General features: G+C 42.4%; 1 protein-coding gene across 1 annotated transcript; it reads right to left on the bottom strand.

Annotated features, from left to right (window-relative positions):
* Positions 1–4,984: 4,984 nt before the first annotated feature.
* Positions 4,985–16,623, bottom strand: CMTM6 (CKLF like MARVEL transmembrane domain containing 6). Its single transcript, XM_015853958.3, has 4 exons — positions 16,001–16,623; positions 12,315–12,491; positions 11,072–11,170; positions 4,985–9,588 (listed from the first exon to the last, which is right to left on the bottom strand). The coding sequence occupies exons 1-4, from the start codon at positions 16,124–16,126 to the stop codon at positions 9,439–9,441; spliced, it is 552 nt and encodes a 183-aa protein (XP_015709444.1). The 5' UTR covers positions 16,127–16,623; the 3' UTR covers positions 4,985–9,438.
* Positions 16,624–16,837: the final 214 nt, after the last annotated feature.

Below are 16,837 nucleotides of genomic sequence, written 5' to 3'. Positions count from 1 at the left end.
ATCCAAAGAAAAAGCCTATAAACAAGAACTTTATGCTTTTATTTTATTTTATTTTATTTTATTTTATTTTTACTATCATCTTGTATCTGGACTGATTTAATGGGCTAATGACTTTACAATTTTTTAAGTATCAAACAAGTTCTCATCACCTTCCATACCCAGCCACACTGCAGCCCTAAAGGAGTTTCCTCCCTCATGGGTGAGGTAGCTGCCAAGACAAGCTTTTAACTTTGCCTTGAGGCAGAATTTAGATTCTGAGATTTCTGGTACTGCTCTGGCTTTGGTGGTGTGAAAGCTAAGCTTTAAAAAAACAGAGTGGCCACAAGCACGATACTGCAGCTGCTTGTTTTGTGCTGGGAAAAAGCTACCAGGGCAGCAGCATGATAGGGAGGGTTAATAACAATGAGGTGGAGAGCAACAGTTTCCTTTCAGGAGAGCAGAGCTAAAGAAAAAAGAGTGCAAATGAAACCAAAATCGAAGTGACCCAACATTTCCTGAGAGAGTGGCTCAGAGCAGAGCTGTTCTGTGGGTTACTGATTTCTTATCACTTCCTGAACACGACCTCCAGCAGCACCTGTTTGTTCCATAGTAATGAACTACATCTTTGTGGAAAGGAGCATAAGATAAATGTTTCCAAAAGCAGTTTTATCAGTGGTTACATGCCTACTGCTCTCAGGTACAGCTTGTGTTTGAGCAGCAGAAATCTTGCAGAGCGTTACCCAGTCAGGAAAACCCCAACTTTTGAAGCAGAAGAAAGGAAGTAGATAAACTGGCTGATTTCAATTGAAATGCACTTCTTTGGATCCTGGCTTGAGCTGAGTTAAATTCAAAATGCCCCAGGTGTTGTGGATGTTTTATATTGATCTTTAGGTTTTTATAGACCTAGAGTAACAGCAGTGCACAGAGCAACCACTTGAAATTAATAAGCTGCAACTTAAGACATTAGCAAAAGCGCAGTAGTCCTGCCCTCCTCCCTGTATGAGGGAATTCAGCTAGCAGCATGAGGTAACACTGAAGCACAGTGTGAAGCACGGGCATCCCATGACAGCATTCCCTGCCACAAAGCCTACAGATTATTTTGGTTGGCCTTTTAAATGATTTCAGTCCTGTCGTGGTGTACAGAGGTGCTCCCCTGTAAATCACTCTCAGAACCCCTCTTCCCTGTGACTGTAGAGGTGTGCCATAGGTTGGAACCCTGCAAAGCTAAACAAGTGCTTAGCAAAGTAAGCACCTGCAGAAGAGAGGGAATTACACAGAAGGAAAGCAATGAACTGAGTAACCTGTGCTCAGTGTGTGTGTGTTTCCAGGTGCAGAAAATAGGAAGGGTTGGTGGTGAAGGAAACATCTGCGTGTTTCTGTGGCTGATGAAGGGACTGCCAGAAAGACAACAGTGCCCCAGCAATTGAAGTGGATCTGATGTGTGGATGACATAGTAGGCCAAGCAGAGCGGTGGGTTATTTATCTCTGCAGAGCAGAATATCATCAGACTACTAACAGAGTCAGCTGTAAATTCAGTGTGTCTAAAAGATGTGTTTTGTTCATAAATGTTTGCACTCACTGTAGGAAGAACAACAGAAGACAAGCAGCCTTTATGACATAGGAGGAAGTACAGCAAGGCTCTAGAAACCTGGAGGAAGAAAACAAAGGTGTAGCCTCAGAGGCACCTAACCATAACAGGGACAGACCAGGAAATTAGATCATCCTTGTTTTCACAGCCCAATGAGAGTAAATAAACACCATTCTGCCAGGGACAAGCGCTGTGTCTCTTGGAGGCTATTTGCTTAGGACTGGCCTTAATACTTAGCCATTCTCCCTTGTGCACTCAATGAAGAGCAGAGAATGATTCACAGCAGCAATGACTCAAGAGCATAAGTTACCATTTTGCTAATTCTTGATGTGCCTCTTCCTCCATCAGCTACCAGATGGAGTGGAACATTTCAGGCTAGGGCTGAGTAGATTTGCTTTGCCATGTGGAGCTGCAGCAGCAGACACCTCTTAATTCCAGCACGTGCCTTTTTGCTAATAGCAGAGCCAATGCAATAGCTGGGTGGATGTGAAGAGAGCAAGCTAGGAGCTGTGTATCACCATCTACAATACTATGACCTCAAAACCTGTAGCCAGCCAAAAGCACCAGTTTAGGTTTTGATTTCCACCTCTCCCCCCTGACAAACACACACAGTACAGTCCTGAAGCACACATGATTACAGAGCACGGCTTTATTTTCTTTATTTTTTCTTTTTATTTTTTTTTCCTGAGATCACTGGGTCTTGTACCAAGGTAAACTAGTGCTGATGGCTTCCCTGACATGGGTGTGAGTCACAGCTCTGCTGGTATAATAGCTCCTCCTATGTTAGAAGTGCTTTGTCCGTCTAGCACAATCTACTGTTATTTCTACTTCCATAAATCAGTCTTAACATAAAACTTAATGAGCTGCATACCCCTTTTTCATGAGCCCCAGCCAAACAAGACCACAGTGCTGCAGCTGTAGCTATTAAGCTATGGTGGTGGCAAAGCACTCCATTAATACCTCAAGCTCAGCAGTTTGTGATGCATGAGAGCTAAATAATTATGCCCTTGTTACCCTCAAATGAGAGGCGCCACTGCCAGAAACAAGGGTTAACAATTAAAAAACTGTACCAAGTCAAGGACAACATTTATTCATTCGTAAAACAAGCCTTTCTGGGCAAGAGAATTGTGAGGCAGAAAACAGGCAGACTTATGTTAACTGACTGGATTCTACTGCTGCATTGTACCCTCTCAGCTAGACCTCCATAGTCACTTTATCCCAGATGCAGCTAAAGCAAAAGCTCTTGGCGCTATAGAGTAGCAGTTCCAAGTCATAGGTTAGCTATGTAGAGAGTACAGAGTGACTAAGTAACTACTCTTCCCTTACCTACAGGTCAATGGGAGCAAGGATTTCAGAATAGTGTCTGCACTGAGATTTTTGGAAGCATGACAGCCAGTGCAAAGGAATCAGTTAGAAGGAAGGCTGTAATGAAGACAGTCAGTCGGGTTATTTTGTGAATTTTATATTCTCCTTGTGAAGCCCTGACTCTCACCTCAGGAGCTGCCAACTTCAAAACAGCCTGGGCTGTTTTATTTCCCAGTCCTGTTCTAATATTCAGCCAAGAGATAATAGGTCATATGAAATAAATTGAATGAGTGATCAGGACATGCAGGCAGCTCAAAGCAAGTTTTGCTGTGGTGCCTGCAGAGGGCTGGAAATGCGAGCAACCCCGTCTGGCATGCTTTACAGCTATGTGTGCCAACATTTCTGTTTGTGGACCCTGACATTTTTCCAGCATGCATCATTTGCATTTGTTTTGATAATAAGCTTCTCTCATTTAGCTTCCCTAGAGTCTAAGAAATACACAGGTACTCCCCATTCCTTTCTTCTGCCTCTTCGCCTGTCCAGGATCAACAGGCCTTTCAACCAAAAGCCACAGCATAATGCAGACCACAAAAATCTTCAAAGCTGCCTTATAAGTACAGAGTCATCATGAAGCTGAAGCTTGACTTCATAATAAAAATAAGGAAAACTTAGATATCTCATGACAGGTTACAAGACAAGAAGAACTGAAGCAAAACCTTCACCGTTCCAAACTGCATAGCTTAAGTATTGCATTGAAACAATATTGATCTAACTACCAGAAATCCACCAAGCTACATTTTAAGAAGTGACCGTAAAAATGATCACTAAATTACTTCGTTCAATTTATTGTCACGCTGACAAAAGCAGAGGGCAAATGGGCTTCAGCTCGTGAAAATACAGGTCAGAAGAAAGCAAGGTCCTTCGGACCAGATCACTTCAATTACAAGATCATCTTTGCCCTCTTGTGGACAAACTTTTCTCCTGCAGCTTCTCAGCAGATGCAGGCAGCAATCTGTGAACAGCTGCACCGTGTGGGCAGCACCAACACAATGCAAAAACATTACTCGACTTCCTTGTGCTTCCTTTAAGCAGGCAAAGAATAGCTATTCTGAATTCAAAGGGAAGTCAAAACCACAACCCAGCCAAGGAGGTTCCTGCACAGCCACATGAAGGGGGCTGTGCAATAAGGCAGGTGGTCAGCACACAACGGCAATCAAAAGGTGCCTATGCCACTCATAAAGAAAAGATGCAGACTACCAAACTATGTTCAACCCTCCTCTGCTATCCTGCTAACTTACTGTAAACTAATTTGGATTACGCTGCTGAGAAAGGAGTTGTCACATTTCTAGCAGTAACAGGACAAACTGTAGTTATGCTCCTAATTATTCAATCTTTATCATGTTTCTTAGAACTCACTCTGTAAATCCACCACTGAAATGCCCTTTTACTACATATTGCCCTTATTGTACGCTTGCACCTAGATTTCAAATTTAATTTAGTTTATGGTATTAGATGCCTTTTCCCCTCATGAACTCTTACATTGACATTCATCTCTGGCAAATTCATCATAGAGAATGTCACGTTTAATAATGCGTTTAAGCATGCAAGTTTATTATTTCCTTCTCCATACCCCAGCCACTCACAATCAAATATCTCTAAAGGATCCTGTGACTCCTCCTCAACCTGGTAGCTCGGTTACCTGCATTCTTCTACACCAGGAGATACAGCTTGCTCATGATGCCTTATCTTTATGTGTGTTCCTTCCTCTAACACTTCATTTATCATCTCCAACTAATCAAGACAATTAATAGGAAACCAGCACTTGAATTACACTTGTTGCAGTAACCCATAGGCCACAGTAGGTATAAAGTCTGTCATTGACAAGCTTAGTTGGACCCTACGAGATGGGACAATACTGACCTTACTGGACCTTTCTTCCTGGAAGCTTCTACTGTAAACAACCAGCTTTGCAGATTTGCAAGTTGGACGCTCTTCCCCAGTAACAGGCAAATACAATGCAAGCTCCTTCCTCCAGACCAGGAACAAAGAATGATGTTATTTCCTATGGTTTGTTCTGGGAGAACAAAATCATTAGCCGTAGAAACAAGAAACTTATTTACTAATATTTTATTTTAAAAATGATTACAAAATATCTTTCAGGAACAAAAAGTCGTAATACATTAAAAAGATGACAGATTTAGAATGGAAAAATAATTAAACATTTTGCAATTATTTTAATGGAAGTTCAAGGTAACACTGGCTCCAAAACTATATGCTTCTTTTTTTCTATATATAAAACAATGCTTTATTGCTCTGATTTAATAATCATTAAAAAGCACTTAAGTTCCCAAACGTATGAAAGTGATAGTTCTGAACAGTGTAAGGTTTAATCTAGGTATTTCCTGATAATAAACAAAAACAAAGATGAATTTCCATCTTAAAGGCACTGCCGGCATATTAATTCATTACAACTTCATACAGTCTCTCAAATATCTCACAAAATATTTCCCCTCAGTGTAGTAAGCTTGGTATTTTTATTGCACAAATTTGAACAGAGCGAGGATTACCACAATAGCCATTATGCAAAAACATCTTGTGCTGAGCTCTTAGAGCTGCGTGAGGCAATTCACTGCATTTTTAAGTTGGTGGGTGCAATGGTAGAACTGAACTGTACAGGACCACAACCCTGCCCTGCTGTTTTCAAGCACAGACTACAAGCTGTAGGGCACAGTTCCTTCAAAGATTTGAATCCAAAGGGCCTTGCTGGCATTCTGATTTTAAGATGTGCTTAACACATGAAAAATTCATACTCTACATAACGCACATGTGGCTTCTCAGAGCAAAAACTCACAGTTCAGCTACTCAACAGCAGGTCTTGACACGTCCTGGAGAACCCTCTGCGCAGGTTCTCACAGCACTGTAAGCATAAGTGATGCTTGAAAGTCAGTGCGGAGCCTTCAAGTATTTTTGGACGGGCTTGACTGGAGCATGCTAAAGCTTTGAATGTGTCTGAGCAGGCTCACAGCACCACTGCCAAGCACAGCGCTGAAGAAGGTGAAGACAATCCTCAGCTTGATGTACTGTGCCAGCTGCTGCTTTCCACAGGTTTTACTATCAGTTCAGACTGTACAAGTGTGGCTGCTTCGCAATCAGGAAAAGAAATTTCAGATAGTTCTTTATAACTGCCCTTCTGCTGAAGCTCCCACCATTCTCCAGAATAATCCCTAATCCACTTCAGTCAAAATCAGCCAACTTTGTTTAGCAATGGAAATAGCTGATTTAAAGGAAGCAGAATGGTTTAATCAGGAACAGGCTGGAGAAGATGCTGATTACTTTACTGACAGTGCATGGCAGTGTGGGAGGCATACAGCCTCCTGAGAAAACTGGTGTTTAATCCAGTGCCTCTGGGATCAGCCTAATGGGAGGAGAGACACTCAAAGCCTGCAGCCAACACCAGGAGCATGACAAGAGCGTATCAGGACTGCAGGAGAACACTCTGCTTGGCTGTGGCAGTAAGGAAATCTCTCACCCTACCATGGTTGCAGAGACACACATCTGCCCTTGTACCCTGGGGAGCTGACAAAGCAAGTTAAGCAGCAGCAGAGAAATGCATAGATACAAACAAACCTCATTTCCAACTATTTTTAAACAGCAACAACAAAACACCAACTACACCTTCCCCTTAAGCCTGAAAGCCTAGGACTAACAGTACAACCATACAGAAACTGCTTTGTTAACAAACAGCTGTTTTGGTAGCAACAGTTTAGCAATTACCTCAAACTCATAACCCATATGCGGTATTTAACTACTTTTCTATATGACAGATGAATGCCAGTTAGACAGTATCTGGAATGAAGCATTACATACTGTTTTAAAGAATTACATGTCTCCTATTATGAAAATCCTATGACAAGGGAAAACAGATCTAACCAGCCTCCAGAAAACTACCTGCTCATTTTCATTAGCTGGTGGCAATGCTTTCATCCCTTTCAGTCAATAGAATTTGGTTCTCAAATCTATCCACAGATCAGTCAGTTGGTGAGAGAATGAGTAAACAATAACTGCTTGGAACAGCTACATGGAGAATGAAGTGTATATAAAAAATCCTCACTCTTAACAACCTGAAACACACCAGGGATGCCAGCATATATGTAGCAAGAGAATCTATCAAACTGTTCTGCAAGGCTTGGCAATATTTCTGGTCTAACACAGGTTATGGGAGTCAGAACTCAGTTCCAGTCACTTCTGACACCAACTGCTTGTGGCACCTTTTGGTAAAAGTAACTAGCTCTGTATTCCAGTTTGTTTGTAAAGAATCAGTGGTAGATACTATATAGATAGGGAGGTCCAAGGCAGAGAAATGGCTTCACAGATCCCTCTTGATACCTACATCTCCAATTCAGGAATGGATGCCAATAGCAAAGCACTTAAGCAGAGAAAAGTCTATAGAGAAGGTAATCAGTTTCATCATGGTCCTGCATTGTTTAAATAATATCAGCAGCACCTTGTTATTCTTACGCTGTATTTATAGCATCAAGATTAAGAAACAACAGAAATCTTGATATCAGAAAAAATCAGTAGAATCTTGGGCAATAAACTAAAAAGGAAGCAAAACCAAACAAATAAATACACAAAAAACTCACACCAACCTAAAATGTTAATCACCATTGTGAACAAATACCCCAAAGTAAGACACTGCAAATTACAGCAGAGATATTTTTCCCTGTGACCAGTTTCCTATTGCCAGACACATTGCTTGTAAACAAACACATCTCTAATCCACACAGTTTTCAGACACAGCAACAGCAAGCTCTGTACACCTACTCTGAGATCAGGTTAGTGCAAATGGATCCTAATAAATACAAGAAAATAAATGACAGTCCAAATAACATTTCATCTTCAAGGCAAGAAATTCCATAAAAGAAAATATGTATTTTATGCATGGCCCTGAAACCAAGACACAGCTTAAAATTGGTGCTTCACACCAGCTATCAAAATGTTACATTCCCCAAGCAAAGTGTAGTGTTAAAGTTAAGGCTCAGAGCTTAGGGAGAGAACATCACAAACTCATGTTCATCAGAAAGTAACAGTACTATAAAAAAAAGTTGACCTTTTACACTGCTTTCTCTTACACTGGCTTCCTCATCCCTTTCCAAACGCAGCTCTCATAGACAATTTCTGGAGGGCTTAGTCTCAGTGCTGCCGCAGCAGGTTGCAGGACTATAAATCTGTCAGACAACAGTATTGATGAAATGGTGCTAATGCCTGGAAGACATTACAGATGTCATGAGAACCCAAGCAAGAACTGTTTTTGCATAATCAGCTTTCTTCTCTCACATGTTCTGGTACTTTGGAACATCTCTTGGTTTATGGCATTTTGTCCTACTTTTGAAGGTGTTCCTCTACACGACATCTGGCAATTGTGTTTCTGCCTCATACATCTGAAAAATGCCTTTTTTTCCACTTTATATATAGCAATCAGCATCTAGCCTGATATGTCCATCATTGGTCTGATACATGCTGCGTCAGCAGTGTTTCTTGCAGTCCTATAGCCTGTTGCTTTAGGGTACACGCACTTGTTTACCTGCTCACCAGCTAAGCCAACCAGTAGGAAGAAGTCTTATACCAGTGCCATATTGCACTAGAGCAAAGAAAATAACATGGCCCATAACAATTCCAGTAAAGCTCACTGTTATCTATGCATAGACAAGTTGTGGATGCCATTACAAATTACATTCACCTAGATAGTACCAGTGTGAAGTCATGTTTTTCCCAGAAATGTTTTCCCTAATGATGTTCAAATTGCTACTTTGGGGTTACTCTGTGAAAACACTTATTCTTCAATTTTTCCTCTCACAGATAGATTTTCTTTATTCCTGCAAATCTTCTTGGTTTTGAAGCAGTCTGAAAGAACGTTGTGTCATACTAGTGTGAACACTGATGGTCATGATGTGTGAAGCTCTCTCCTTAACAAACAACTACATTGCCCCCTGCACAAAAACTCTATGCTCACTATTTCATTAAACTGATCTCACAGGCAGAACTGAAGAGAGTGAATAGTAAAAACAAAATCCCACGCACGCTCTTAAATAAGGATAAGCATTTTTGCAAGGCTGCAATTATGTGTCTCTTTTACATTCACTGCTTGACCAATAAGAATGAATTCTACTTTTCTAATTTGGAACTTGTAAGAGAAGTATCTGGTCCAAGTTATATAGAAAATGTCTTTAGAGCATAACTAAGAATTTATGTATCACATATTTCCCTTTATCACTCACTTCTACCAAGATCAAACCAGCACTCTGTTGTCCTCCAGTTATTCTATTTACACTTTTTTTAAGGGTATACCAACTGAATGGGTGGCAGGACCAGTTACTTAGGAAATGGAATAAAACATGATGCTCAAGATGCCATTACTTGCCTACAGATCGTTAAATTTTTGTCATGAGCAACGGATAAAAAACTGATTGGAAGGAAGAGGTGGAAGTTATTACCTACAGAGCGCTGAAACTTTGTTTTAGTTTGCTCCACTCAAAAAAAAAAAAAAAGAACTGATTTCAGAAAGTTTAGCTTGGCTTATTCAGTGGCTGATCTTCTGTGGCCCCTTGAGTGTGGCCTGCATTTTCAGAGCGTTCTTCAGTGCTTTGTTTCCGACTGCTCCAAAGCTCCCATATAAATTCAGCTAAAAATGCCCCACTTGCAAAAAATCCGAACACCTACAGAAGTGAAAGGAATACGAGAATTAAATGTGTATAAACACTGACAGTATTCTAAGCACCTGGAGAGAGATGTTAATAATGCTCATATATTAAATCCATTTACATTGGGAACAGGTTGGAAGTCATATTGTAGCATATTAAATGTAAAAGGTTTTACAATTCTCATTCTCTTAGTCAGCTGTGGATGTTAGAATACTTTCTGAACAGATCTTAGTAGTACAAGTATATACTTTTAATTTGTTTTGCAGTAAAGCTAATAAAGAAGTATCGCATTGATGGTATGGCAGAACAGTTATACAACAGATGCATGCAGGTTAGAAGGACCAATTGAAGAAGAGTAACAGATGGAAGGTGAAGAGAGATAAAGCAGCAGAACCTAAACCAAGGCCTTGCTGGGTCAGCAAGTGAGGATGACAAGTTTCACTGTTAGTCACAGTACAAGAGTGGTAAGCAGAAGATTGGTTTTAGCTCCTTCTTTCAAGCAAGGAATCAAACGCATACATTTACACTCATTTTGACTGAATTTAAGTAGTTGTTTTTCCCCAGAGCAATTGGATAGCAATAAGGCTTAAATCACAGTTACTTTGTTCTTCCAGCTCAAATGATAATAATAATAATAATAATAATAATAATAATAATAATAATAATAATAATAATAATAATAATAATTTTTTAAATGGGGATCCTTTATACTCAAGCCAATACATATGAATATATCTGAATATATCAGCATCAAAACAGAGGACCACACAAAAATGTGCATCCCCAATAGCTCATCCTGCCTATGGGGTGGAAGTATTTTGCTTTCATTTCTAATCCGTTTTAAATTCATTCAAGAATGAAAATCAAAATTTGATCTTTTAAACTCACACATTCACAATTCCAAGGTTATTTTAAAAGAGTGCCACATAAGTAAGGAACTGTGCCACAAAGACTCTAGAGTGCATTGCTCTGAGCATCTCCAGTGTGATGCATGAGATGCATGCCCTGTTGTTCTATTTCTGTCACTGAGGAAACTGTGATTCTTATTGCAGCCTTTACAAGCCAGCATTCTCTACTTATGTTTTATAATGCCTGACAAAAGATGTGGTTGCTTGCTGACTTTACAACTGGAGGGTATTATGGAAAGACAGCTGATCTGCATCTCAGGGGTGAGATTATCAGGGAGCTGTGAGAGAAGGCAGCGTTGTCAACAGTGACAGGGGACAGGGAAGAGTATGAAGCCAAGGGAGCAAAATTAAGTGAGGAACAAAGATGCAGGGGAGCTCAAGGGTAAGCAGAGCTTTCCAGAAGTCCTAAGGAATGTCTGCTTTCCAGTTTGTAGAAGCTGTAAAATAGCTCTCTCTTCCTGAAACAACGTAATGCACTGAAGTCTGTTCCCTGCCCAGCTTCTTGCCTGCAAACTGAGTGAGGTTTCAAGAGCAGAGAAATTAAGATACAATTTAAATGTAAAAATAAATGATACAATTTTAAGACTTACACAAGCAGCTTTTTCAAAAGCAGACCCAGAGCTGGTTGCAGCAAGCACTATTGAAGCTATCAGAAAGAAGGCACCTGTAATTAGCACGGTCCAAAAATTCTGCAAATAAGAGAAATGAATGTTACACAAGTGTAGATATCTACCTGAAAACAAACAAATATCTTAACAGCAACCAGATCTGACAGTGAATTTGTGATTTGAAACACTGATGTTCTTGGGAGATTCAGGAAACTGACTTCACTACCAACCAACATTCAGTATCATTAACTATTTTTAAAAGTCAACTACAAACCTTTTTCTTTTTTAATCTTCCTTCAGCATTTCTCTCATTACATCCAAACCTTTTCACAGTCAAATTCAAGTACAGGTCAATCACGCTAGCATTATTCCACCTGGGAAACTAGAAACCTGTAAGTGAAAGTGCTCATTCAAATCTCTGACTACACTCCCTTATCTGTACCTTCAGTGATAATGTTACTGCTTGCACTGAAAAGACAGACCAAAAACAACAGCCTTCCTGGCTTTACAGAGTGATGCTGTGCCACCAAGTGCACCTTCTGAAACATAAAACATGAGCAGTTTAACCAGTACAGTTATTATCAAAAAGGAGGTAGGCTACACTCAGTAGGAAAACAGATAGCACCACAGGCAGGCAGATTTCAAGTACCATGCTGGTAGAAAACCATTTTAATTCAATACATTTATTTTTAATAGATATGAAGGCTGCTCTGAAAGTAATGCCTCCTAATTTATTATGATGGCCCATGAAGTCAGAGGCAGATGTTGACTGATGCCAGCAGAGGCTGAACCTTCCCACCACTATCCCATTACATGTTGTTGCTGTGTGACAGATGGCAGCAGAGGGGCAGCCTGACAGAATGGTGTCTGATGTGGAAGTGAGTATGAAGCAAAGGAGTGGAACTGAATTCCTCCATGTGGAAAAAAAATGGCACCCATTGACAGTCATTGGCACTTGATGAATGTTTATGGAGACCAAACAGTAAATGCTGTTGAGGTGGTGGGTGGCACATTTGAGCAGTGTAATGTCCTGCATGTAGGACAATTCTGAGAAACTCTCAATATTAAGAAGACAAAGTTGACTCAAAGTAGTATAACCTCCTTTACTCTGCTTTTTAAATGGAGAGAAATAGGAGGATTCACTCTGCACAGCCTTTTGATTCCACAGCAGTTTTAAAGGACTTACATTAAACGGTTTATCTAAAACAGGAATAAAACTCCTTACCATTTTGTTTACTTTATCTTTCCCAAACGTTTCATATGCAATAGTGCAATATACAGACAGGATCAGGAGGCTCAAAAGAAAGGCACTGCAGCTTACAAATTCAAAGAAGTACAGCCCATGGCAGTTGATACAGTCCTTCACAATTTCTTCAAAAATAACAGCCAGGAAAGAGAGGACCTGCAAACAAATAACATACCTCAATTATACCAAATCACATCAATATCTTTAATAAGTGAATGTCTGAATGTCTCCGATATCAATATTAATGAAGACAGCTGTAAGAAAACACTGGATCTAAAAAGAGCCCCATACTGTACTATTTTATAACATGCAGAAATACAGGGATACAGTTTCATCTTGATGTTAAAGTAAGGCAGTGAATGACACTCGGTTAAGCTGAGCACACACCGCCAAACTCACTTGTTGGTTAGAAAGTAAAGAGTCTTGATTTGTGGTGCTGTGCAGGAGGCAGCTGGAAGCAAACCGGGCAGACAGATGAGAAGCACAAACTCCACTGCTTACCACTTACAGCTGCATTTAATTTTAAATGCACTTTGGTTTGGGGCAGGGGAGAAATCAAAGACATTGATCCAGCCAGCCGCCTCTCCTGATCAACTCCAGAGAAAGCGTAGCTTGTGTGCTTAGAACCCAGTAACAACAGCAGCTCAAGTGCAGGAACCAGAAGGTTTAAGCTACATTTAAGCTACAATGTTGAATCTATACAGAAGCTTATGCTAGCCTTCCTGCAACTGTCTTTTTTTGAGGACATGAATCAATTCCCATACAGCCGTCATGCATCTGCTGCTGGATTTTCTGCTACCTTTTTCTGCAGGAAGAAATATTGCTGTATTTAAGTAACGCCTCATTGTGGCCACTTCTCGCTGGTTTTCTTCATCCTGTAAAGATGACACAGGATATAGATCCGTGCAGCAAGGAGTAGAGCAAATCAGAGCAAAGCAATAATCAGGAGCCAGAGTCGGTCATAAAACCAAGACTGATGAAAGGACGATGATCATATTATGAATAACAGCATGTGGGAGGGTGACAGCTCTATGAAAAATACCAAATTCTAGAACTTAGAATTGTCATTTTCCAGATATGACACATAAAAACAGCTGAGGTGCTTTACCTGCACCTTATTTTGGATAATAATTCTCCGTCCTCAGTTTCAGCTTTCTGACAGTAAAAATAAGAAAAGCGACTTAGCACATGAGAAACGCACATTGCGCCAACTAGGGCAGACCTCAGAAGGGCACTTCAAGGCATTGTGTTTTGAATACACAATCACGTGTAAAGTAAACAGGATCTCAGAAAGGGAAAGAACTGGAGGTGGGAAACTGCATATTACAATCAGGCCTCAGCATACTTCCCCTTCCCTCGTGCAGTTGCTGGCAAAGGCACATTGCCCAGGAACACACCTAAATCAGCAATTACAATGGATGCCCAAGGAATTGGCTGAGTGTCCAAGCAAGTGAGAGAAAATCACATTCAAAGAGTATTTAAAGGAGTTCCATGTCAAAATAAAAATTAAAGGATTGATCAACTGGAGTCTTTTATGGGACTTTGCTTTAGTTTCATATTTCCCTTCCCCACACTGTGCCTATGGAGACTTCCAAGCAGTAAATGGACAGCAGAGAGGCGCAGCTCAGCTTAACCTGTGGGACAAAGCTTCCTTCACACTGAAGACTGAGGTCACACCTGAAGACACAAACAGGCAGCTCCCACCTTTCCTCCCTCTCATACAGAAAATAAGCATCTCCTTCTGCCCTTTGCCAGCAAGAAGTTTTTCATCAACACTGACCTTACCGCTACTGCAAGTTCCTGCACAAATATCACATTTCTCAGGTGGATTTAATAAGGAAAAGGCTACAAAGAAATGCTGAAAAAATAAAGTAAATCAATGAGCTTGCCAGCAGGCCCACAAAGGTATGGAGCAATGGTATTCCCAACACAAACCTTCCTGTTTAGAAGGATGCATATGTTAGTTCTGTACTGCTCCATGGTCAGGGCTCCTATAGGAAGGAAACAGCTCAGGACCAATAGCAGATTGAGGCCGGACTACAATTTTCCTTTCTGGTTAAGGTATTTTTTAAAAAGTGCAACAACTGCTAATGAGAAACAATACTGCTTTAGATGAGAACTCATTTCTACCTCAACCACAGCACAGTAGGCACCATGACATTTAACTTAGTGCTGAAAACAGCAATCTAGAAACCCACGCAATTAGGATGCCTAGAAAGAAGCTTTCTGCAGGTGATTTCACGGTATTTTATGAAATACTTCATCTTCTTGTTCAACGGACAAGAGAGAAGTAGTCAATGGCTCAACATCTGGATGGAGATCATTGACAAGTGGTGTCCCCTAGGGGTCACTGCTGGGACTGATACTCTTTTATACTTAATCAATGACACAGACAGCGTGATCGAGTGGACCCTCAGCAAGTTTGTGGATGACACCAAGCTGCGGGGTGCCATTGACACGTGACAGAGTACAGTGTCCAGATGTGGAGCCCTCAGTACAGGAGTAACATGGACCCATTGGGGTGCATCCAGAGGAGGGCCACAGCAATGATGCAAGTGATGGAACACCTCTCCTACGAGGACAGGCTGAGATAGCTGGGGCTGTTCAGCCTGGAGGAGACTTCAAAGTGACCCGAGAGCGGCCTTTCAGTACCTAAAGAGAAGCTACAGGAAAGAAGGGGCAGACTGTTTAGATGGGTCTGTGGTGATAGAACGAAGGGGAATGGTTTCATGCTTAAAGAGAGGACAACTAGGTTAACCTTCTGACTTCCCTTTCTCCTGCCTAGGAAGCTTTTCAAGCGATGTTTCTGCTCAGGTAACAAGCTGAAGACTTTGGTACACTGGTGAAGTTGCATGTGTAATATTTTTCTATTCCATCAGACTGCTGGTATAAATGATCTGCTCGTTTGGGAGCAACAGCCAGCAGATCTCACTTAATCAATCAGTCTCTAGATGACAAAGTAAAAGTTTACACCCTGTTATAGCTATTCAAAGTATTCTTGGGCATGATGTTTTTAAAACGCTATTAAGAAAATATTGCTTTTGGCAGCACTTAGTCTTACCTTTATTTTTCTTTTCCTTTTGACTCCGTGTGAGCCAAACTTTAAAAACGGAATGCCCTCTTTTCTGCACAGTGAGCGCACGAGAAAGGGTTGGAAACCACCTACGATTCCTCCGAGCGTGACACATCGGACCGAAAAAACACTTCGCCGGAAAACAGGCACCGACACACTCAGAGTCAGCAGCCGGTCCCACTGCCTCCCCGTGAGTACTTCCCCCTATCTGCTCCCTGCACCATTACCAGCCCCGCTGGGCAGACAGGAGCATGAATCGGGTGCCCGCAACATGGGAACAAGCAGGCAAAAGGTGAGCCTGCATGTTCCAGTGCGCACAGGGCCGGCCCGGTGAGAAGCAGCGTCGGGTCACCATCACTGCGTGTGATGCTCTACAGGAGCGGCACTGCCAGGGTGTGTGCGGAGCGGCCAACTCCACAGCCGCACCCTGAGCTTCAGATAAGGTTTTCCACCTCCTCTTTCGCCCCCGCCGCCCTCTGCAGAAAGCATCGCCCCTTACGTTCTAAACCGCTGCCGGCGACCTTTCATCCCAGCCGGGACACGAGAACGGAGCTCGCCCCGTTCCGCCGCGTCGCTCCGCTCGGGCACTCACCGGCTGCAGGACTTTGTGCGCCAGCCGCCAGCCCCGCAGGTGCCGCAGGGTGCAGCCGCAGCGGCGGCGGAGCGGCAGCTTGGCCCGCGGCTCGGTGGTCTCGTTGTAAACGCCGCCGTTCTCCATGGCCGCGCTGCAGAGCCGGTGGGAAGCGAAAGCAAAGGGGCGGCGGCACGAGAAGCACGGCACAGAACGGGAACGAGAAGGCGGAGGTACCGCCCCGCCCCGCTCGCTAACGCTGAAACAAAAGCGCTTCCTGCCGGCCCCAAAGGAGGGGCGGGCAGCGGCGTGGCGTTCCGCTGCAATGGGGAGGTGGGGGGTAGGTGACCGCGGCCGTGTCTGCTGTCCTTTGCACGGGGGATGGGACGCAACCCCGTGAACTTTCGCCAGAAGGCGGTGGGAGCGGCCCCAGAGCTCAGAGAGAGCTTGGACAGCCCTGAGACATCGGGGTTGGATCCCGGGTAGCGCTGTGTGCTGCCGGCGTGGGACTCGGTGGTCCTGGAGGGTCCCTTCCAGCTCGGGGTGTTCTGTGGTTCCAACACGCTGTCATACATCTAAACACACCCGAATTTCAAAGGCAGCTACATTGCCGCGTGGAAATAGATGAATCCTTTAGTGTATAAGCAAAAGTGTATTGCGTTCACTTTTTTTAGCACTATCCACAGAACTATCATGTTCCTTCACAGGCAAGTTCAGATATACTTCGCTAAGTATAATCTACTGATAGAAAAGTGGCAGTTTGCTTTCTCAGCCTTAGTTTTGCTGATGCTTTAAGTGCAGCGTGTGCTGGGGGAGCCAAGTGGATGGTCAGATACTGCCCAGCTCAGCCCAGCAGCA

The sequence above is a fragment of the Coturnix japonica genome, chromosome 2 (assembly GCF_054131305.1).
Source record: "Coturnix japonica strain WE chromosome 2, WE-NBRP24, whole genome shotgun sequence".
Lineage (NCBI taxonomy): Eukaryota > Metazoa > Chordata > Aves > Galliformes > Phasianidae > Coturnix > Coturnix japonica.
This window is presented reverse-complemented; position numbering and strand designations above follow the sequence as displayed.

Excerpts from the sequence above, each read along its gene's own strand:
- CMTM6 (XM_015853958.3), bottom strand. The coding sequence starts at position 16,126 with ATGGAGAACGGCGGCGTTTACAACGAGACCACCGAGCCGCGGGCCAAG. Across the intron at positions 11,171-12,314 it reads AAGATAAAGTAAACAAAATG|AATTTTTGGACCGTGCTAAT; the intron begins GTAAGGAGTTTT and ends TCTTATTTGCAG. Across the intron at positions 9,589-11,071 it reads CTTTTGAAAAAGCTGCTTGT|GTGTTCGGATTTTTTGCAAG; the intron begins GTAAGTCTTAAA and ends TCACTTCTGTAG.